The 25025-nt window shown below is 35.9% G+C and overlaps 2 protein-coding genes across 7 annotated transcripts in view; one reads left to right on the forward strand and one right to left on the reverse strand.

The window, feature by feature from the left end:
• IL15 (interleukin 15) overlaps positions 1–23079 on the forward strand; it is a 43138-nt gene extending 20059 nt beyond the window's left edge. For 2 of the 4 annotated variants that reach the window (XM_068680825.1, XM_068680828.1), the window contains exons 3-7: positions 12746–12855; positions 14157–14238; positions 14770–14811; positions 16496–16636; positions 17189–17383. In XM_068680825.1, the coding sequence (XP_068536926.1) occupies positions 12746–12855; positions 14157–14238; positions 14770–14811; positions 16496–16636; positions 17189–17299 (486 nt within the window). In that variant the 3' untranslated portion in view covers positions 17300–17383. Of the gene's footprint in view, positions 1–12745; positions 12856–14156; positions 14239–14769; positions 14812–16495; positions 16637–17188; positions 17384–22235 lie in introns of those variants that run through there. The other 2 variants (XM_068680826.1, XM_068680827.1) reach the window with 2 other exon arrangements.
• INPP4B (inositol polyphosphate-4-phosphatase type II B) overlaps positions 1–25025 on the reverse strand; it is a 379692-nt gene that overhangs the window by 6461 nt on the left and 348206 nt on the right. For all 3 annotated transcript variants that reach the window (XR_011096138.1, XR_011096139.1, XR_011096137.1), the window contains exons 28-29: positions 9064–9160; positions 1887–2151 (exon numbers count right to left, since the gene is read on the reverse strand). The gene's annotated coding sequence lies outside the window, so the exon portion shown is untranslated. The remainder of the gene's footprint in view (positions 1–1886; positions 2152–9063; positions 9161–25025) is intronic.

Here is a 25025-nt window from a genome sequence, read left to right on the forward strand (position 1 = left end):
AAAAAAAATAAAAAATCACAAAAATTCAAGTGACAGAAACCCTAACATTAAACATACATTTTCATATTTCTAACCAGGAAAATATATAATGCACTTATATTTCTTAAACAGTTTTGTGAATTATAGACTCAGATTCTTAACTGATAGTCCAGGAGACTGTGAATGATGCTTATTTTTGCTTGCTGGTTTTTGTTTTTTATTTTGCTTACAATTTCTGTCAGTTTCTATTCTGAAGGAAAGAAAATGGAAGTAACGTGCTTTAAGAGTATTTGAATCTTGTTTTACATGACTTAAATGATTACCTAAAATACTTCTGATACAGATGAAAAAAGTATAGACCTCAAAGTACTGGGTTACTCTTTTTGTTCAATATCCCTCAGATTTTCTGCAAGACATGGAAGCACCTTTTGAAAAATCAGTTTAGGCATTTGAGTAGGATAAACACCTCACTCTTACTGAAATCAATAGGATAAGTTAATATTAATCATCCTTTCAACTGACTGCAAGCTTGGGTCTGTGGGATGTGACCTTGCTCTGCTCTATGAAGAATTCTGTATGCACTTGGTGTCAAAAGCAATCTTGAAAGTACGGTACATTTTCCTATATATTTAGAGTAGTTAAATGATAGCCCTTCCAGTCATTTTTTACTCATAGTTTGCAACTAAGAGAGAAGAAACTTTATTTCTCTTTTCCAAATAGGTTGCTCAATTTTGAAATAACTATTTCAAATGATGAAAATGTTCTAACAGTGCCTGGTGAACTGAAGCAAAAATAAACTAGAGCAAAACCACAAAGAAATGAAATATGTCTTTTTGGGAAAAGGGCAACTAGCAGCATTTTTTTCCATTTTAATGGCTGAAAATAATATGTACGCTTACTCAAAATACTGACATTGTAACTGTTAGAAACCTCAATCTGGCCTAAAAAAAGGAAAGATATGTTCCCTTAGGTTATACGTATTTCTAAAAAGCAGTACTCTTCAGAAAATTACATTATGAACAGAACTCAATAATGTAACATTTTACATTTTTAAATTACTTACCATCTCCTATTATGTTTAGAACTTAATACAAAAGTTGAAATATAAGCTGAAAAAATGTTTAGGTATAAGGAACTGATAACCTTAGCTGACAGTTGAAATTCAAAAAATCCATTATAAAGCAAATACTTATCTATAGTGATTAACTACAGGGAAGAAATACTAGAGATGTTATAAACATGAGAATACCTCAGATCTGACAAGCTTCATATGCATTCTCCTTTGCTGAAGATAGAAGAGTTTATCAGGGAGGTATCATTGTACTCTTGGCATTCACAACTGGCTGCAGTTGAAGACAGCAGGTCCAGAGGACTTGTAGTCAGAGCCAACTTTGCTTTTCCTAAATTCTGTGTGCTTCTCTAAATCATTTCAAAAGCATGTGTCTAATTTTTAACCTGTAAGGACTATAATCCTTTCTGATCTGCACATTACAACCTACCCATAAGTTACATACTGCCTGGAGACTAGCAGAGGTTAAAGAAGAGTCATTATGTTGGCTGTGAAATACCCCTTAGAATAGGGTTTTCTGCAGCCCTTTGGGTGTACAGAAGCTGTATAAGAAACTTTATTATGAACCTGTATCTATGTTTTCACAAGATGACTCCAGCATGCCTCAGAACAGGTTCTGATGCAAAACTGTTTTGACTACCTATACAGGTTTACAACAACGATCAATAAGGTCAGACAGACTATCTGAGATGGTACACAGCAGGGGTGGAATGGAAGGAACAGAGTGGAAGGAAAATCTAAAGGTGGTGCGGGGTGAGAGGCTGAGGCCCGGCTGCAGGAGGCAGTGCCCGGCCCCTGCAGTCCCTCCAGGATCACCGCCAAGTCCCCCAGGCCTTACCTCGAGCTCCCCACACTGCCCGGCCTTCAGCCTCGTTGGGGGCTTGCTCCCAAGGCAAAGCCCTGATCCTCAGCACAGCAGGAGCACCTTGGGGCCAATTCCCACGCTGGGCCATGTGCCTGGTCCTCACCTCCTCATGCCCCACATGGAGAAACCTAGCAAGGTCCACTGAAATGGTGCTAGGCATGTTCTTGCACAAGTGTCAAAAACTTGTGTGTGTCTTCTTGGAGGAAGAGTCTGTTCCAGTAGTTCAGGTGCTCAACTTCTGGAGAAGAGAATTGGAGGAAAAATCAGTGAGCTCAGAATTGTGGATGTTCCCGATTTTACAGAAGGGAAGTGTAAAACTTCTCAGTATAGATTTCTCAGCCATACTCTCTGCTATGCTGATTCTCTAGTTTACAAGTCTTAGAGTAGGACAGCAGGAAGCACAGTGGAAGAGACTTTTATGCTATCTCGATCCTTGGAAACAAGTGTCTGTATAGAGGACTACTGGTTTTGTTTTGGGAGTTGCTCTAATCTTTGAAAGTGGCAGGAGTGTGCAGATGGGCTAGTTCGGACCTGGGATGGCTGTAACACAACCACACTTTGTTCTGATTTTGTTCTGGGTCCTTCCAGTGTGTAAAAAAGGCACCCAATGCAATCATTAAAGCTTTAAAAAAAATGACAGGAATGCTTAGTTAGACAGAGTTGACTAGCTCTTTGGCTTCTTGAGGTCACACACTGAAATGCCTTTATTATTGGATAGCATAAATTATATAGAACGCAATCACAAGACCTCAGCAAAGGCCTTCAAACATTTACTCAAGGAAGATTTGGAAGGCAAGTGGCAGCTTAGGATTCATCTGTGAGAATTCACATGAATTTTCCTTACTAGTTTCATTTCATTTTCACCTTGCATTCAGCCAGATGTCTCTTAAGTGCAGCATGCATGATGCCTGTTTTGGCCTTAAGACCAGAAGGTGCCATGTTATATGTGAATGGATATATTACTAGTGACTTCTAAATTTGATTCTAGCTATACCACCTATGTGGACCTTACATAGCATTTGGGTGAATTTCTGCTAAAAGTAAACTTAGCTATTCTTAGAAAGACAAAAAAGTAAATTAGTTTGCAATGCTGTTCTTCTATTCGGGACAAATAAATACCTTCTTCTTGGGGCAAGCAAGCACTCCCCACTGGAGATGCAAAGAAGAGACTATATAAGAAAGCAGAACTATGTCACCTCCAACAAATTAACAAACTGAGCATTTGCTCAGGCAAGAAATTATTAATATATATATATTTTTAAGAAAGACTTTGATCGTGAGGCAGACAAAGGACTATATTAGCCCTTGCTTAGAATGACATAGAACTTATTTCTAGCTTTATAATTCAAAAGTGATGGAAAAAACTTGCTTGAAATAAAGACTATGAGGAAATATTATCTTCAACTTATCCACCTCTTATGTCCTTCCACAAGGTGGATATAGCACATTTATGAGAGTAGATACCTATAGCTGAAATGGCCATTTATTCCAGTGGGAACTGCTGAAGGCAGTTGAAAATCAGATGAAAACAAATTATATTTTTTGATTAATGTGAATGTGAAGATGTGCACTTCAAAATTTGCAAGAAGTATTAATTTTTCTGAAAGACTGCATTATCTGCTAAAGTGTTTCTTTTATTTAGAAAGAGTAACTATTAGTCTGTAAATGATATATATGTTTTTGATTTAATACAATTGACAGACTTTTTGCAATATGGTCATAGGTTAAACTTACAACATGTATTTCATCTTAGAGTTTTATCTCATGTCTTATACGAGTATATCAGAAACATATTATAAATTAATGTCAACATCTTGCTGTTACTTTTGGCACAACATCTTTTCTGTTAAATCAATGAAGTAAGCAATCCAAGAGCAGAGATGTGTAATTTTATCCAAGAGTTTACTCCTTTTCGATAACACTGTTTCACAGAGATATATATTATAAAGGCAACCAGTGATTTATTTGTGCTTTGCAGGATTGCCCATTATTTTATACACAACTGATTTTAACATCCCTATGAACTTGTTTTTTCAGTCTTTTTTAAAAACACTTTTGTTTAAATGAACATAGTGGCTAGTAGACTCACCTTACCCTGTATGAAAAAAAATTCCATGTTTTCTGGATGAGTGCTGGATAGCACCGGTAAGAGCTATGACTACCATTTCCAAATTTTAGGAGCTCTGATACAGAAACCAGATTAACAAAATTCAGTATTACTTCAGCTCTTATTAGCTTGTACACACACATAACATCTTTCATTCCTCTCTATATATTCTGGGCTTGGCTGCCAAGAAATGAAGAAAAACTATCACCCATGCAAATTTAAGAAACCTCAAATAATGACACATACCGTGTTGTGTTGCATCTCCACTGGCAAAGTGGTTCAATCTGCAATTTCACCGTTTGTTACATTCCACAAAATATATTCAAAATTTACATGAAAAGGGGAGGTTCCTGTGGCACATGCTAGAGCTTTTCCAATAATCAGCTTTCCTGTATCCTAACACAAGAAACTAAGGATGATTGTTCCTTTGCTGTAAGTTTTTCTGGTATGTTATTTATAAATGATTTAGATTAATCTAAAGCAGATATAATTTCCTTTCCAAATTTGTTTGCTTTTCCTATGCAGAAATATGAAACAAATCTATAACAGACATATTCTATTATTTCTTTCAATCCTGACGCTATCTTGTTTTGCCTACTGATGGAATGTTTACAATATTCCTTTTGGATGTTTATATGCTGCTTTCCTCATTTTTTGATAGATTTGTTTTTCCCAGCTTAATGTTTTGTTCTCAGCATCTCTGGAAAAGGAAGTAACTTCTTCACTGGTTTCAATAGAGCTAAGGCAATTGACACACATTTGGATTTAATTCTGCTCTTTGAAGAATAAAAGCAAAGGAAAACAGTACAATATGTTCAACTACATCCTGCTTGCTTATCTCAGGATCCAGTACTGTCCAGTAAAAGTATCATAAGACAGGAACATATATTTATTTTATTTTATTTTATTTTATTTTATTTTATTTTATTTTATTTTATTTTATTTTATTTTATTTATTTTTAAAGAAAAAAGGTCTCAAAATACTGCCTCACTTTACAATTTTGAGAATTGCAATTACCATTTTCAATCTTCTTTCTGTTCCAGGTATATTACAGATCCCTATTTGTATATGATATAATTCACAGTCTCTGAGCTAAGTAGTTTGCTAAGTCTGAGATCTTATTTGTCCAGCAGCTGCTCCCTTAGTGACTACTTTATTGTCTCAGGATTTTTAACTTCTCTACATCAGTATGACAGCCTTTAATTTTGTTTACTTTTAAAGTTCTTCAGTACTGTTTTTGATTTTAACATCTTACCCTCTAATTCCAAAAAAAACCCCACCAACTTTATAACTAATTGTATTTTATTTCCATGTTGATTATTTGTTGCCATGGCATAAAAATATCACAAAAAAATATTTACAGGGTCCGCCTAGTAACATATATAGATCTGTACATGTTTTGTTAAACAAATTTCAACACTCACTATTTCTGCTGGCTCTTTATTTTGTTGGTGTTTTATGCGTGTGCTTTACAATCTCTCATGATGCTACTGCTTATTTATGCAGGAAAGTATATCCAGAACAAAAAATCACTACTTTTTGTATATTGCATCCTAAAGGGGTGGGAAGCATGGGGGGAATGGAGTTAAATAGTCACAGCTAACAACCCGATAAATCTGTTCTGTACGCTGCCTTTTACTGACTATGCCATTAACTCAGTCATTTTGACACTATCAATACTTGGGGCTTCTCAATTTAGTAATCACACTGCTTATCAAAGAAACTTAGCATTACTGTTATATATGCTTGCACCAGGACAACATTAAGTTGATCTTTCATTGTTGAGTGATTAGTACCTTGAGAAGACAGACATTCCATGGAGGAATTTAAAAAGAAAGATGTCATAACTTTATTTTCTGGCTGGATTTTACCAGCTGGCAAAATATGCTCAAGAGAGATCCTGAACTGGTCGGCAAGGAGTAGGTCAAACCCATGGACTAAGTGACATGTTTGGTGTTCTGGTCCCTGATTTCAAGCAGAGACCCTTATTTCAAGCAGAGATATATCTTGAGAGGCCTGTGGTCATGACTTAGGCATTGTTCTGAAACAGATGGACAAATTAGTGAAAGCAGACAAGCAAAAGGGAAAGCTCTTAATTTAAAGTATTCATACTTAACATTCATCTAGCAATATTTAGCCCTAAATACTGGAGCACTTCTATTGGGTTGCATTGCTGCTGTAATAGTAAGGCTCCTTGCAAAGGAATAAAATCATTCTCTGCACCAAGGACAAACTTCCTCTCAGGCCAATAGCTAAACATAAGATGCATCTTCATAAGACTATGATATAAGCCCCAGGCCTCAAGCATGTTTTGGAGAAAGAAAGACAAAAAAAAAAAAAAAAAAAGGCCAAAGGAACATATAACTTCTATTTAACTTCTTACATTTCAAATTCTGACATTAAAGTTATCGAGTGGAATAGCGAAGACTCTGTGACCTTTTGGCAAGGTTTTCAAGCAAGCATTGCAAACTTTACTTTCTGATTTCTTGATTTCTTCACCTGGCATAAGTCCCAGTTAGCAAGAGCATATAGGAGAAGGAAATCTTACTGGATAACTGTCAAAAGCAAATGAACAAGTATTCCAGCAAACCAAGAACACACAAACGCATAATTGGTTAAACTGAAAGAGTTTCCTGCCATGCTGATTACTGAGAATACTTCATTTTTCTTTGAAAGAAAGTTTGGACACATTACTCACACTTTAGCAGAATGAACTAGATAGAATATTACTCCATCCATGGAAGAGTATGAAGCTATGCATTATGAACAAGAAAGCTATAGTTCTTGGGGAAGGGGGATAAAAGAGAAGGAATCAAATAACAATATTTTTTAAAGAATGCTTAATTTTTAAACAGAATCTGAAAAAATGCCTTAGTCTGTCTAATTTTAGGTAAATACAAAATTTCTGAGAAAGCACTTTGGCTTTGTGAAATAAAGACTTGAAGATGTAGCAATCTAAGGAATGTTCTGGCTCTCATCCAGACGAGCATTCATGCAAGTGATTCAGTTTACCACTTAGTAATTCCACTGACTTCCTTTCTGGATCAGTAAATAAAATCTAGACAAAAAGCCAAAGAGGAAGAGTTGAAGACATCCCTGCAGAACAGCACAGAAGTAGAGACTGACTAAAATAGGCTAAATAGCATGCAAGAAGATGTCTATTGCAGTAGAGAATGAAGATGAAAAATGAGCACAACCAAAACATTGTGTGGCAACAAATAAGACAAAAGCAATACATGGTACACACACAAAAAAAAGAGACAGTGACATGAAAAACCAAGAATTTAAGGATGAACAATAATGCAATAGATGGTCAGCGGAGAGGACAGACTGAGGAAGACGATATGACTACAGGGGTAAGGAATGCTGAGTCTAGCCAGAAAGCCTAAAAGCAATGGGAAAAAGGAATGATTAGGGGAAAAAAACAGCTGTGTGCCAGAGGTCAAGAAGTTATGGATAAGTTGAGAACAGCCAAAAATCAGGTAGGCTAGAATTTATTGTAATTTTTTTTATCTTTTGTGTGTGTGTGTTTGTGTGTGTGCACATAAGTAGTGGAACATTCTTCAGACATTCCAGAATTTTAAAAGAACTGGACATAAAATTGTGGCAGGAGAACATACTGTGGAAGGATGAGCCACCAGCATCGTAGTAAAGAAAAAAAGCTGATGAGCACTGCTAGGAAGATCATGGAAGTGGAAGGAGTGTCTTTATTGCATTGTATAGCTCTGGTGAGATAACCTTGGATGACAGCTAAGTTCCCACCTAGTTGATTGCTCATTCTCTCCACAGCCAGATGTACAGAAGAGAAAAGTGTAAGGACATAAGAGAGGAAAACTCATGGGTTGAGCTAAAGACAGCCTAATAAGTTAAAAAAACAAACAAAAAACGAACAAACAAAAACACCAAAGAACAAGTGATGCAAAAGCAATCACTTGTCACCTACCACCACTGGAGCAATGTCCAGCTATTCTCCAAGCAATGACTGTCTGAAAAAATCACCCCACCCCTGCTTTTACATGACATTTTTTAAAGTGTGAATTTATATGGTATGGAATATCTATTTGGATATGCTGTTCCAGCTGTGTCCTCTCCCAAAATCTTGCCAACCCTAATGTGCTTGCTGGAAGGGTGGCGTGAGAAACATAGAAACATGGTCACAGCTCCACAGTACAGCATCGTACAAACTACTATGAAGACAATTAAATCCATCCCAACCAGATCCAATGCAACAGTCTAGCAAAATGGAGTCAGAGAGACGACTGTCTACTTCTTTATTAAAGGATTCCACTGAAAAAAAAAAAACAAACAGCCGTTGTAGACTGAGGATCACTATTGAAAGCACGTGCACAAATAAAGATGTTTGAGGGCTTGTAGGTTCAGGATATAAATTATCTAACTAAGAATGAAAATGCTTAGTTCTTCCCTACAAAGAACAACCTTGTGAGTCCCACAGTTACATGAATATGATAAAGTGACTCAGCAGGACAATCTTACGTCATAGCAATAAAGTATGGGCATAAGCAATAAAAAATAGTGGACCAGTGTAGATAAAACCAGCTTGCACAGGAACTAAATTTTCCTAATTATAAATATCATATCTCAAGGAATCCCTAAGAAATTTACAGGCAACTCTTAATAAAGAAATTCAGATATGTGGTATGGAAGGAAAGACGTAATTTTAACTTTCAGAAATTTCCTTTGCTTGTAATTTAAATATTGTATAGAGCTACAAATATTTTCTTTTGACTAATGTATAGTTTTTTATGACAGACAAAATGAAGGAATCAGCAGCTGATTTTGCCTTGGTAAAGAAGAGTTGTCATTTGCTTATATGTTGATTTCTTTAGGAGAGAAAATAGTACTACTGTGGCTTACATTTTACTCATATTAATGATAAGTACTTCGTTGTAACTTCATGATGGGAAAATGATACATATATGTTTTTTTTTTTTTTTTTTTCAAACAGATTATTTCTGTGCTTTATAATTCTCAATTGCATCTTGAAATAATATATATTTACGTACAAAGGCTTCAATACTTACTCTGGCATAGCAGGTTATCAGAATGCAAGCCATGGAAATAAAAACAAAAAAATGAACTGCTTCTTCTCTTCTGCTTTTCAAAGTCCAAAGTTCATGCCTGTGTAAAACAAGGGCAAGTATTAGTGGTGTAATAAAGTTGGTTAATAAGTAAACAGAGTAAGAAATTAAAAATAAACACTAGCATAGGGAAAGTTACAACAATGTATATTCAAGGCAGAAGAATAATTTGTCAAAGCAAGTAAGTGAGCTAACAATTCTTATGTTGTTGAATAGTAGTGGATGAAACATTTAAGAAATTATGGTAGAATATTGCTCTGAATTGTAGAAAGGAATGTATTAGGTGATCTACTGGACCTTAAAAACCTCTTTCTCTATAAACAAACAAAATTCCCTTTAAAATATGCATTTACTTTATATATATATATATATATATTTCAATTAGTAAAAGTTCTCTTCTGAAAACTAAGTTTATATTTCAAAAGAGAAACAATTATTTCATTATGATAATATGGTTATCTACTATATTGAAGAAAAATAAAGATCAAGAGGTTTACGTGAATCATTAGAAACACAGTTTCCCATTGTCATCATAGTGAGCAAAAGTTATTAAAAAAAAAAAAAGGAAAGAAATGACAAACTAATGATAACCTTGGCTCATTATTCATTAGATAGTATAATGGATGATTTTCCTTGAACACTTTGTTCTACAGCATAAATTTCACAATGCATTTGGCCTGGAACTCCCACTGAAATCAGCTTTTAAGGCCCCATAATACTAATTATGAAACACAAAGCCAGTCAGCAAGTAAATACAAATTATGGACCCACCATAAGTCCTTCATATTTTCATTTATAGCCACCTTATCTATTTTGAGGAAAACTAGCTTCTGAAATGAACAGAATGTTTAACTATTACAAATTACACTTTACTCTAATACACTTTAAATAATTTTATTAAAAATATTTTTAAATATAAAAAAATGTTTTCTTCAGCTGTAGCCAAGATATAAGATTTTAAATTTCTTTATATGTACCTTGATATTCCTGATAATACTGTTTTTTCAATTAAAACAAACAAACAAACAAACAAACAGAAAACAGGATATATTTTAAGGGCTGTTAAATCAAATCAAAACAAATAGCATGCAGATAAAAACAATAAAAAAAAGAAAAAAGTTTTGGTTCATTATATTTACAAGAAACATGACAAACATCACATGAAACAATACTAACTACAGAAAGGTTGCATATTTTCTGCAATACTGTAACAAAATCACTTAGTGTTTTTGATAACAGTGAAGTGGCATGTACTTTTTAAATATTGCAGTCATATATTTGTAATGCTTATTACTTAATATTTTGGTTTTAATATTCACATATTTTAGATTTGCATTTTATGTGGAAATATTAACTGGTTGAGCTTCATTTTTAGACATACTTTGTTTAAAGATAACTGAAATAGTTTAGAAGATGGATGCAGTATTACTTGATCTGGACATAATTTAATTTAAATAATCTATCATTCATTTACATTTTTCTTACATAACAGATTTTGAACACAAAAGTGATAAAAGAGTCTGGTACTGTTTTCCATTACTGAGTGTGGAAATTTATGTGATGACTAGGTAACTATGCTATTTCCGTGAAACCTGTGGGTTTTGGAAGCAAAATAATTGAAATGTTTTTAGAACACTTTCTATTTAAAACAGTAACAAATATTTTTTACAGACTCTTCAGAAGGGCCCTGGGACACATAAATATTATTTTCCTAATTTTACCACTATATGCTTTTATAAGTTAAACAGCTTGCACCAAGGTGACTGGTCACAAGTGGTGTTCCCCAGGGGTCAGTGTTGTCCCCTTTAATATCTTTATTGATAACTTGGACGAGGCAATTGAGTGCACCCCCAGTAAGTTTGCAGATGACACCAAGCTGGGGGGAAGTGTCAGTCTGCCAGAGGGTAGGAAGGCCCTGCAGAGGAACCTGGGCAGGTTGGGGTGATGGGCAGAGGCCAATGGGATGAGGTTCAACACGGCTAAGTGCCATGTCCTGCACTTTGGCCACAACAATCCCATGCAGCGCTACAGGCTTGTGAGAGAGCGGCTCAAAAGCTATACAGAGGAAAAGGATCTGGGGGTGCCGATAGATGCTTGCCTGAACGTGAACTGGCAGTGTGCCCAGGTGACCAGGAAAGCCAATGGCATCCTGGCTTGTGTCAGGAATAGTGCAGCCAGCAGGAGTAGGGAGGTGATCGTCCCTTTCTGTTCTGCCCTGGTGAGGCTGCACCTTGGGTATTGTGTTCAGCTTTGGGCCCCTCACTACAAGAAGGACATCGAGGCCCTGGAGAATGTCCAGAGAAGAGCTACAAAGCTGGTGAAGGGCCTGGAGCACAAGGCCTGTGAGGAGCGGCTGAGGGAGCTGGGGGTGTTTGGGCTGGGGAAGGGGAGGCCTCATGGCTCTCTACAACTGCCTGACAGGAAGGTGTGGGGAGCTGGGGGTTGGCCTCTTCTCACAGATAACTAGTGATAGAACTAGAGGGAATTGCCGCGAGTTGCACCAGGGGAGGTTCAGGTTGGAAATGAGGAGATATTTCTTCTCAGAAAGAGCAGTCAGGCATTGGAACAGGTTGCCCAGGGAAGCGGTGGAGTCACCGTCCCTGGGGGTGTTTAAGGAGAGGTTGGACGTGGTGCTTAGGGACATGGTTTAGTGAATGACAGTGGTAGTAGGGTGATGGTTGGACCAGATGATCTTGAAGGTCTTTTCCAACCTTAATGATTCTATGATTCTAAGTTAGCTACAAACCTGACAATAGATTTTTTTTTTTTTTTTTTAAGCTATGTTCAGTTTTTAAATATGCACTTGTAAATTACTGTGTAAATAAACCACAGGTAAAGAAACACAATTTGAGCTAGTTAATATAAAAGTGTTGTACATATGATAAGAAATTAAACTTTGGACAAAAAAGAATAGTTGCAGATAATTAACCTAGCTCCGTGAAGAAGCTGTATCAGCTTAAATTAAAGGGCTTGTGATTCTGGAACAAAGTTTCCTAGGCTGTGCACAACAAGACAGTCAAGGCACAGCTCACACCTCCTCATTTCCAGTTGTCCAACTCCACTGAAAGAATTCGTAACTGCATGAATCACTTCCCAGTATGAGAGGTAAATATAGCATGTATAACAGTATAAATATATACTGTATATGAACAGTTTATTTAATATATATACATGTAAGTACAGCCATTCATGTATGTATATGTAGCATTTCATATACACACAACCACAATTTTGTAGGTAATGTTATTACTGTAGGTAATTTATCAAATTTGGGTGGAAGTAGGTAGCCAGAGGAAAGATCTGCAGGACAGAAAACAAAACAAGAGATCTTTAATATCATTCCTACATTAAAATGCAGCCTGCAGTATGGACAGATAGAGAAACATGAAACCCAGGATGAGTTAGGATTTTTGTACTTTGACTTCAGTATCTGATTTTATACTGACTGTTTTGTAAACTGATTACACACATCTGCAAGCTATGAATCAGTTGGTCTTCAATCTACACTCAACAGGTAGTCTTGTCTTGATTGGATGCCTTGTTAAATTGGTTAGTTGAGTCAGCAGTAAACAAAATCCTGTGAAATCAAATTGTGATGAGCTATCTTCTTGGTTATATCTTTCAGAAAACACACCTGAAAAGTATTTGTCTGCAATACCATATGTATCTTCTTCTGAACAGTCATTTCTTTTTCTTTTTGAAGAATAAGACTGGACTGACCATCTTCTTCCTATGGTAACTACAAAGTTAATGTAAATTAGGTAGTAAACACAAATGATCTATTTTTACTATTACAGCTACTACTTGCAGTTGCCTCCACTTGCTTTAGAAAGTGGATTCTTTCCTGCCACGTTATGCAGTCCTGCAGCGCTTTTTAGGCCATGGTCCCTTACAGTATTCTCCTTTCTCTGATTAGGCTTAGTCCAGTCAAGAATGCACCTTGGCCCTTATCTCTATCATAACCCTCAAGATGTTCAAATTGTTGCAATTAAAGACGTCCATCAATTGCCATATGTCTTTGCAATGAAAAAAAAAAAAAACAAAAACAAAAACAAACAAACAAAAAAACATACAAAAAAAAAAGCAAACCACAAGTGAACATGTTCAAATGTGTATGCTGGTTTATGTATGTATACTAGATGCTTCCTTTCCATTCTCACTGTTTCCTGTGTTAGAAAACCAGCCCTGATTGATTCTACTGCCTACATGCCCTCCTCACACTGCCCCTTCAGTCAAATCTCTTTGCTAAGGTCTGATATTAAGAAAAAAAGCAGCAAATGTTCTCTGATTCTTGTTATAATTTTTTTTTTCTTTCTCAAAAATCTTGTAATTTTTGAGCCTCTGTTTAAGGCTTAAGTGTTTAATAGCTGCTTGTTTCAAACCAACTTCCCAAAACAATTAGTTGTCTTTCTTTCCCTATGCTGCCTTATATTACTTATTGTACAGCAGTATCGAAAGGGATCCAAGTTAATGAGTCAAGTAGGGAAACATTAAAACCACAGTTCACAGTCCAAAAATCTTCCAAAGGAGAAGAAAATTTTCCTTCCACCCTTTAGTGGTTCACTTCATGTAAAATTTTATCTATGGCAGGAGAAAGCTTTCCTGTACACACACACAACAAACAAAACCAAAACACATATAAAAGGACACACAATATTTCTACAGGGCTAAAGATATAAATTCCATAGTAGTAGAGGGGGAAAAAATCAGTATTAGAGACCTAGAAATTTGTAATTTTGGAGGATACTTTGCAAGAATTGTAGATATTTTGCAAAAAATAGTTGAACATTTCTCTTTCATTATGTCTTATAGAACTAGCCTTTGAAAAAATTTGCTGACTGTTTATAGTCTGGCTCTGTGATATATATTTTATACATCAGTAGATTTTATGATTTTCAAATGTACTTGACCCACACATTACCATATATATAACAGCATATCTTTAGTATATGAATAATCTGTTACTCTTTTTTCAGCAGAAAAAATGTGTGTACCTACTACTTAGCCTAGTGGTCACTGTTTTATTTCTGGTCTAGTGCTTATATACCAAAGACAGAGGCAGATCACTGCAAGTGGACAGAAGTTCTGAAAGATTTGGAGCAGATCAAGACATCCAAAGTAAGTTCATTAAAAAGTCAACATTTCATATAAACATAGGAGCAGACATAATTAAACATTTAGCACAGTACTAGGTTAAGAGTGTCAGTAGCAAAGAGTATGAAATGGGATATTGGTATAGTCCTGTTTTGTGGGTGGAAGTGAGGGGGAGTAGAAGATTGAAGGGAACTGGAGGTGAACAAATATGGTAGATTCTAGAATTAATTATTATTTTCATTCTCTCTTTTTTGAATTTTTTTTTTTTTTTAGTTGGGTAGAACAAAAAGAACCATCTCCTAAGGAAAGGGGTAGAGGGCATGGAAGTTAGTTCCTTCTGAAAAAGTACTTACAGAACGCAATTCTGTTGAGCTTCCTCACAGTGAGGCCCATTCTGCAGGTTACTAGATGACTAAGACTCCTGACTTACTGACTCTCTGTAGCTAGCTTGATTGACCGTTTCAACTTGGAGCTAATCCATGTCTCTAATATTTGTTTATTATCTCTAAGGTCTGCTAGTTGTTGCTCATAATTCTACCTCTCATATTCTTTTAGGACATTGATGTCAGTTTATATACAGCAAACACAGATGAGGATGTAAGTAAAATTAAAATTTAACCCAAACTGGTCTAATATAGTAGCTTCATTTCTTTGCTAGCAATTTTCTCCTAAGGTAGCCTTGGTCTAATTTGAGAAAAGTTTCAGAAACCAGATCATTTTCCTCGGAAGTAGTTCTATTACCTGAATTACTTATGATGAACTGTGTAAGCCGGTATTATTTTTACCGAATTACCTGCTATTACAATTAATCGACTAAAAGGGATGATGGAAAAGGAACTTACTAAAATAAACACTGAACAATAGTGTTGGTATTTGTTTGTAATTTGAAAAGGGAAAAAGAGTGACAAAGAAAATAGTTCCTGAGATTATTATTTAACACCATGCACTACATTATTACAATAAGAAAATACGGGAAAAGTGTCATATAGAACATAACTGTCAACATCTACTAGTACATTTCTCTGCTTTTGCAATTCCTTAGTTTATCAGCAAATACTAGTTAATATCAAGCATTTGGCTTTCTAATAGCTGGAGATTATAATTTATCCCGGAACCAATAAACTTATTTTTTTAAATATAATTCTTAACCCAGTTATAGAAATCTGCCTAAAATATGATCACATTAAATGCAGTTTCCATAAATTAATTCCTGAAGAGACTATTTCATAATCTGTTATTGTGGAACTCAGTCAGCACTCCAGGAGACACATACAGTCCACCAAGAAAATGAATCAAGCCAATACCCCACGTCTAGCAGTCATTTTTGGTATAGCCCTGGTGGAACATAAGCTGAATTCTTTGCTGTGGCAATGCTGGTAGAGTCCTCCTGAGAAACTGCCTTTTCTGGCAGCATAAAAATTCATACAGTGGCTATGCCAACTACACACAATACATGACTTCCTGTACATAAGAAGTTAACAAGAGATTTCCTACAAATAATAGACTTACTTACTTACTACATCAGCACAGGATAGTCTCAGTGTGCATGTGGAATACAGTAAATTTGATGTGTTCAGTGGACTGGCAAGCCTGAGAAGGCACAGAGTCTAATGTATCTGTGCAGTTAGCTCTGTACGATACGGGGAAAAAAGGTCACAAAACATGTATGTCCACACCTGCTCACCCATTCCCTTAACTGAAATTAAGTTAATTCCCTTAACTGAATACAGAAGTTAATGCACTGTAAAAGTAAATTTATTAGCTGGTAATGTCAGGAAGATTTTCTGAAAGTGGGAAGGCCTGATCTGAAAGTCATACTGGGGCTTGTTCTTGGCAATGGAGAAATCAGTTCCCGTTCTTTTTTTTTTTTTTTTTTTTTTGTTATACAAGTAATAATTCGTTTGTTTGTTTCTCTCCTCCCCCATTCTTCATTATTTTGAATTCAGATCTCTGAATGAAAGTGCTAGAACTACTAAGAACAATACTTATTTAATTCCATTACTGTTAATTGTATTCCAAATTCCTAGCCTGATTAATTGTTTTCCTATTTTCTTCATCAAGACACAAAGTTTAACTTTGTCCTAGGAAACTGACTGGCCTATATATTAGCTCTCTGAATCTATCTTTGCAGATATTTGAAGGTACTTGAACAGTAAGAAGAGATATCCAGTAAATAAAAATCAACTACTTCTTGGTAAATTATATCCTACATTCAGGTATTCCATTTTAACCTTAAAGCTACTAAAACTTTTTTTTTTTTTCTTTTTTTCTTTTTTTCCAGAAAGAATGCCAAGGACCTATAATGAGATGCTTTTTCTTAGAGATGAACGTGATTCTTCATGAATGTAATATCAAAAATTGTAGTAAAACACAGGATGTATACAACATATTGAAAAATGGAAATGCAAGCTTTAAAAATGAGGTAAGTAGTACCAACAGTCTGTGGAAAAAACTGTTTCTTCAGTAGCAGAACTTTTGTTTTTCACAGATACGCAAAAGGTGAGATGGTACATATGAAAGCAAAATGGGAATCAGTAACCCAAACATACAATAATGAAAAGGCTACACATATAAAAACGAAAGAGCAGAATTCAGTGATTTTTATAAAGCCACTTCTACGATTCCTATCAACAAAAATACTTGTGACTGGGCACACATGCATATGTTAAAGTGTTTGAATGTGTGTGTATAAATAGTAGTTTGTAACTTCAGTATCTAAAGTCACTTATGTTGAGACACATACAGAAGTGTCCTAATTTTCAAAGAGACAGGCCACTTGGATCTCTCACTGAAGCACTGTGTCTTTGAAAGACGATGCTATACAGGAAGCAAGCCAGGAACAAAACATGAGTACGTTGGAAGACTCCAGCAGTGCTTTCTGTAGTAATTGACTGCACTGGAATTATTCACAACAGTTCTCTATCTGAAGAAACAGATCAGGCATCCTGCTTTACTATCGCATTTTGTTTTTCAGTTGAGTTCCACAACATCAAAAAAATGTAAAGAATGTGAAGAATATGAAGAAAAAAGTTTTACAGAATTTATACAGAATTTTGTAAAGGTTATACAGAAGGAATGCAAATAATACACTGACCAAAAGAGAAAAGCTGGGAACGAAGACTGTTCAAGAAACATTCCTCAGAGAAATTACATTATCGCCAACAATAAACTGAAAAGAACTTCACTTCTAGTGCTACTTACGTACAATAAAAAAAAAAAAGAATAACAAAATCTCTGTAATGCATGTGTTCATAATTCCATACGTCCAAATAATATCACTTACAAAATATATATGGAAGGAATTTTAAAAGGTTTTTTTTTTTTTTTTTTTTTTTTCCCTCTGTACTTATGATGTAGTCCCCTGGAGAAAAAACTTTGCCTAACTTACCAGCCTTTCAGTGAAATTTTCTAAGATGATATTAGGATATCTGCAGTGGGAACCTTCCTGTGAACATCAGTTCAGGAATGACTGGATGGAGTTTCAGATAAAGCTCTTCTTTAATTATCATTAATATAGAATTATCCTATCCTATTAAAGCAGTTGGCTATAGTTATTTCTGTTAGCTGAAATTTATAATTTTACGATCTGCATTCCCCAGAAGATCTTAGCTCATCTCTTGTTTTTGTTGTTTATCCTGACAGTTTTTTGCCCTTTTTTTGTTTTGTTTTGTTTTATTTTCCTATTAGTGTTCCTTCAGTGAACTACTGTCAAAAAACAAGCTGAGGCCCATTTTTCCTGCAGGTCTGTTGGCTCTCTTATAATATTTTTATTCCTATTACGGTTTTCAGTTAAACCCAGTTAGTTGCTTTTAACTATGGCTTCAAAGTCAAAAACTTTGAGCAACCTGGTCTAGTGGGAAGTGTCCCTGACCATGGAAGGGGGGGCTGGAATTAGATGATTTTTAAGGTCCCTTCCAACCCAAACCAATCTATGATTCTATGAAAGAGAAGGGTAGTAGAGTACTGCAAGTCTGCAGCTGAGGGACTGGTTTGTCCCGGCAAAAACAGCTAACTCATGAGACTTGAGTGATGGTATGTCTTCATTCAAATCCCCTTTTAAGGGGTTAATAGAAGTGTTCACTGACGATAGTTCAATATAGAAATGAGAACTTTGTGAAAGCCAGAATCGTGAATGGTAGTGGAAAAAGGCAAATTTTGAAATGCAGCTACCTCTTTTATTGGGAGATTTTCTGTTCTGGGGCAAATGTAACTCTGAAAGGGGGATTCTTTGCTCATGGTGAAGTAGCTGGTGTGGGGCTCAGCAGCAATTTCAGATTATCCATCTTAGTTCATATAGCTATGTGAGAAAAAGAACAGCTAGAAACATACTTCAGGATCCATTCAAAGTCCACGAGCAAAAGCTCGGAGACACATTGAACATTTCAGTGTGTCAGCACAATGTGCAGTGGTAACACTTAAAAAGGAATGCAAATACTATATTCACTATATGTACTAACAGTCATTTTATGTAGCTATAGCAGCATGTCAGCTGATAGTTACATTTTTAAGTACTAAGGAGCTATTCCATTGTTCAGTACTAGTGACTGTAAGTAGGAATTATAGACATGAAGGTGCAGCAGATCATAGCAGATTCAAGTGGCTACAGTGGAACAAAACATAAACCTCCTATGACACAACAGCATCAGTGAATATTTCTGGAAGTATTATCTACTTTATTAGCAAGATAAAAGACATTTAAACATAAAATTATTGTCTGGTAGGTTATGGACTCCAGGTAAACTCACTTGTAAAGAGGTATACTACAAACTGTCTCTCCTACACCACATAGCACTAGATTATCAAATAGCTACACACTCTGAGAACCTAGATTGTATGTACAATAGTTAGTCAGTTCATTTGTCTAGACACCTGCATCACAAATATTGTGATTCTACTGTCAACCCACACTAAGTACCCTCTCATTCTTGCGAATCTTTTCTGCTTCCCATCCTTTCTCATTTTAATGTGGGCAACACCACAACAGGATGGCTATCAATGTTTTGTTGCATTTCTCACAGGAATAATATGGAGCAAATATATAGGAACAATATGACAACAATACAATATTTTATCATAGCAGTTTGCTATCTGTGCCATAGGTAAAACTGAGAAGCTATTCTATTTAAAAGTTGCCTTTCCTAGCTCTGCTAAGATCCATATACTTCCTTCAGTTCACTTGACATCTGTATTCTTGGAGTAAGACAGGACATATCAGTCCTGCTAGTTTGCCATATTTTGCATCATCATTTTCGCAACAAGTTTTCTCTCCAGCCCAAAAAAATCCCCAATATTTCTCATAATTAATAGAACCTACTATTTTTGGTCAGTATACAGACAAATCAAATCATTCTTTTGGTCAATCTCCAAGCATTAAAGTCACTAATATTTATCCAGTTAGTAATACATGGAACTCCCCAGTCCTCTAAGGCCACAGTACTGAACAGCAGATGTTCATCATCATCAGTTATGACAGCCAGGAATTTCTTCTCCTCTTTAACCTTAATTGTGACTTTTTACATCACATTTTGGAAGAATCCTTTAAACTCACAAGATAGCAAATGATTCAAATGATTCATCTGGGTTTTCTTTGGCAAACTTGCTGCAATTAATTCAAAGATAATTACATCATTACGGATAATTTCTGCAACTTTTTTCCGTTACAAGTTTCCTGTTTACATGTATTATTCGACTTCTTACATTTCTAACAGATGTCTTCAGACAGTGTTCCTCTCTCAAATTTGACAATCTTCTTAGCTGTAGGTATGAGGCATTTGGATAAAGTAACTCATCCAAAATCCCTTGGATGTACTGTATTTTTATCACTGACATAATTCCTTTTTAGAACCTCAGTCTCTAGTATTTTATATCACTAATAAATTATGAAGATCTACCTTGGGAAACTTAGAATTCATAGCATTTCCTAAGTTGCTTTGAAGTTTTAAGTTATCCAGCTATGACATATAAAGAAGTGGTGTTAACTAAGTGTTGCCTTAAAGACATAAGTTTTTTTGTTTTGTTATAGGTTTTTTTTTTTGTTTTGTTTTTTGTTTTTTGTTTTTTTTTTGTAGTTGGGTGGTGGTTTGTGGTTTTTTTTTTTGGTCATTTTAATGTTGTGTCCCATCTTCCCCTCCACTCCCCCACAATCTTCAGTCTTCTGGGATCTCCTGAAAGCAGTGATAATTCTGGACAGTCAATGTTTTGTTTCAGCATTGGTGAAGTGATCCCAAGCAGATAAACTTACACAAAGCAAGCATTAATTATTTCAGTGGGTGGAACACAAGCTTTTCCAGCAGAGTACCTGTAACAGTACCACTGTGGTTGAGAGACTGACAGTAAGACCAAGCTATTAAAACAATGCCTTGTCCTCATTAATGCAGGAAAAAGGACAATCACGAACAGCCAAGGGCTCCTGAAACAGTTATTTGGAAGTCATAATTTCTGACTCTGGGAAGTGGAGCTTCTAGTAGCTCCTTAGCAGTTGAGTAGGATGGTGATGACAGCTGTCAGGCTACCATAGAACATGGTAAATGAAAAAGTAATTTCCAAAGTCCTGCTCTGATGACTTATCAAAGACCTCTATTACTTCACAAATAAAAATAAAGGGTAAGTAATTATTCCCTGGCCCTAAGACGAACTGGCACAGCACAGCTTACTTGGGGGTGGCCACATAACTGAATGAATTTGCTGCTATTGCTAGAAAGCAAGGAATATTTATTTTTAAGCTCAAGTGATATAAAGGGACAGAAAAATGATAGCAAGGATATGCTATAAGGAGTAACAAGGAAAGGGTGAAGGTATAGAATGTACCACATCCCTCCCACCACCATCACCCTGGTCCTGGTCCTGTAAGTTATTGCATCACTGAATATTAAAGCTGACAAGATTTGGGACTTTGACACAAATATCTGTGACTCCTCTCATTAAACTGTTAGCTACATCCTTCCAAGCCTGCAAATCATGACTGAAATGTCCATTCCACTGTAACAAGGTGTACCATATGTTAAAACAAGAGCCTCTTTTCTTCCTGCCTACATACGAACAGCATTTCAACAGCAAATTATCTTGGTAACTGATCAGTAACTACTAAAGGTACTTTATAACCACCACAATTGACAAAACCCTAAGAAATTTAGAAATAAAAGAGTAACACAGAGCTATTTCCTTGGCAGAATATCATGTCCATGAATGCAGAGATTAGCAAATCTCAAGCTTCTCAGAAGTAGGGAGTAAGAATTAAGAAGCATAAACACTCAGACACTGCTTTAACAGCAACCCATGCCACCAATACCTTTGTTTATAAGAAATATAGAAGAAGATATGGCTGTACCCTTGCCCCACAGTCAAAGGTTTTCTTGCTTCATGGAAAAAAAAAACACTCTGTATGTGCTTTATTTTACAGCCCTCTTCTACTTAAGGGTGTTACACTCCATTTTGCTCTCATTAAACACCCAGACTACACTCATCTCCAACCTAACTGCTTTCAACAGCAAGTCTACCCTAGGTTCTGCAGCTGAAACAGCACTGGAGAGACATATTAAATCTTTCAATTTAAGTGTCCATTCCTTTGTTCTTATCATGTGCATCTCCATGTAAGAAAAAGTTCACTCTATTCCAACACAGTGTAGTTCTTCTAGACTGTGTCATTCTTTCTCTGCTAAACTGCTCTAGTTAAGTTTTCCAACATTCACAGCAGCTACAACTGAGACAACTTCAGTGTAAATATTCGTCTTGTGGAAGCTGTAGTACTTGAAGTTCTCTGCATATTTTTGGTCATCAGAGTTTGAGTTTTGCTGCACCAGCCATTCCAGAAGGGTATGATTATACCTCCAGACAACCCTAACTCTGCATCAAAATTTTCTGTTAATAAACTACGGAGTAAAATCAATTATAAATACAGTTACATGAAACAGATCTTACAATTATTTGGAAGAGCAAAAAAAAAAAAAAAAAAAAAAAGCCTCATGGAAATATCTTATCCTCCAAAAAGGCAAAATAATGCTCACCTATTTTTAACTCCTCAGATGCTGCCAGAAAGTCTTCCAGACCAGTTTTTGCACAACATTTGGGACTCTGATTCATATGCTAGAATTTGAACAGTACAGCTGGACAACATTTCTGCAAGGAAAAGATGTTTACTTCAAAAAATATTCACTCACAACTGTTGCTGCGACATAAACATATCCAAGAGAGCTCAGAAATCTATTCATGCCAGAGATCCTTGTTTGCTGTTTCCTCGTTGTAAGCAGAGTTGCAAGACAAATTATTTTTTACTTGAAAACAGTTTCTAACAGAGAAATTTATTACATCTTTAGATAGTCTTTTAAACAACTTAAGTTACAGCTTTATTTTTATACTACTGTTATCTTGTGAAAACTATTCTTTGGACAAATGAATGTCAAAAAATGTGTAATGAAGTAGTTTGAATTTTTCTTATGTCCCAGGATAATACTGTGTGGGAATACTAGTACACACATAGATTACATTCTCATGCTTTCTCAGTACTTCAGGGAAATTTATTTATTTATTTATTTTCCCCCTGCATTCCAAAAAGAATCAGTAGAATTTTCAAGTGTCACTATGTAAAAAAATACCACCAACTTAAAGTTAGTCTGAAATAGCTCTCTGTTAGTTAACCCAGCAAAGTCAGTTCAACATCATAAATCTCGGCTATGTCTAAAGTGACTAAGAATTTTACAGAACACATTCTCTGTAACATAAAACTAGACTTTCAAATACAGGGCAGTCTTTCTACGTAACTTTCTTTTCAAGATTGCTCAAACACTATCTGATATGTACCATTAGCAATAATTTTACAAACAAATGTACAAACTCATTCTTTACAAATAAAACCAACATTATGTTTGAGATTGCTTATTTTTTTTCCTTGATGAAGAACTGAAACCTTCTTTTGCCTAAAGTCAGAGAGTTGAGTCAAAAACATATGCAAGTGATTTTAGAACTGAGGGAGCTTTTTACCTCATTTCTATCCCACCTAAAATAATGAAAACTTCCTCAGAATATATTCTAACAGGGAAAATTATTGTAAATCTTAGGCCAGAATTTCTATAACTTCACTGTAAGAACCCCAATTGTTAGCAATTTCATTTCTAGGAAGAAATCCTACAACATTCTGGCAGTCATTACCTAAAATATCTCCACCTAAACTAGCCTTTTTGTCATCGCAGTCATTCCAGACTCTTAGGCTAGTTAACATGTAGCATTATTTATTATGGTTCTAATTTTCAAGCACATCATAGAGATTTTCTTTTCTTTTCTGCAACAAACCCACCACAGGCTGAGCCCATCAGTTAGGTGTGCAGTTGCCTCTGTGAAAACATGTTTAAGAAAGGATAAACAAATGTCAGAGAGAGGAGGTGGGAACAAAGAGAATAAGAAACAGCAGAGGGAACACCAAGGTCAAAGAAGAAGGTGCTTTATGGTGTTGAAGAGAAGGAGCTTTATGTCACTTGAGCAGATATCCCCTACAGCTCATGGAAGATGCTGCAGTGGAGCAGGTGGATACTCTCTGAAGGAACTGTGGCCCATGAGGAGGCCATGCTGGAGCAGGTTCTTCCTGAAAGACTGCAGCCCACGGTGGGAACCCATGCCTGAGCAGGGGAAAAGTATGAGAGGGAAGGATCAGAAGAGAGAAGTGACTCACCAATACCGCCTCCTCAGTACTGCTCAGGGGCGGGTATAAGGGACCTCAAGTGAAGAAATGAAGTTGTGAATGAGAAAAGGGGGAGGAAGGGTGTTTTTTAAAAGTTTGTCTTTGTTTCTAACTTCCAAAATCTATTATCATTAGCAATAAATTTAGTTTTCTCCAATTTGAGTCTCCTTTGCCCTCTACAGTAATAAGTAAGCAATCTGACTGTCTTTATCTTGATTCACAAGCATTCTCATCCTATTCTCTCCCCCTGTCCTGCTGAGATGGGGAAGTGAGGAAGCAGCTGGGTAGGAGTTCAGAGCCTCAGAGCCTCCATCTTTAGCCAAGGCTGACCCAGCACACGTGTACTACAGGCTTTCAGTATAGAACTGCTGCCGGCACGTATCCAAGTTCAGAGGATTGCAAATTACAGAGATCCCTAATCATATTTCACTGAACACACATAACCTTTTAATTTATTATTCCAGCCTCAACATGTACTACTCAATATATTCAGCACACTAAATACATTGGGGAGTTGCTGTGGATTAAAGATTAGCTGGGATAAACTGAACTTTTCAACTAAGTAAGCAAGGGTAAAATACTAATTAAGCAATACTGCAGTACCACAGAGACAAAGCATGCACCTAAACGACAACCAAAAATACTTGGCCAGAAGTAATTTGTAAACTCTAAGTCTACTTACTGCTAAGGTTAACAAACAAAGTATGGATTCTCCTGTGCCCCCACTTCTACATATATGTAGTCCCAAAAAGGGTTTCTTACCACAGCCAGTGAACCAGGGTTAATCAACAAATTTGTGCAGAACTTTCCTCCCTACAAAGCCATCACTCTACCACAGAAGAAAACAGAAATGAATTATGACTGTGAACATCCACTCTCAAACAAGCAAAACAAAAAACCCCACACCTTATTCTGAAAGATTAGTCTGTTCTAGCTCTCAACAGTAGTTGAGGCTAAAGAAGTTGCACATAAGAGTTTTATATTTAGAGGAACAATTATTAACAGCTACTTATATGTTTACATATAAATAAATAAATATATATATATATATATATGTATATATAAGTAAAATACATACTGACCATTCACATGCCGGAGGATTTCCCAAATAATTTAAAGGATATTGAAGGGATAGGCCAAA

This window comes from Anas acuta, chromosome 4 (genome assembly GCF_963932015.1).
Source record: "Anas acuta chromosome 4, bAnaAcu1.1, whole genome shotgun sequence".
NCBI lineage: Eukaryota > Metazoa > Chordata > Aves > Anseriformes > Anatidae > Anas > Anas acuta.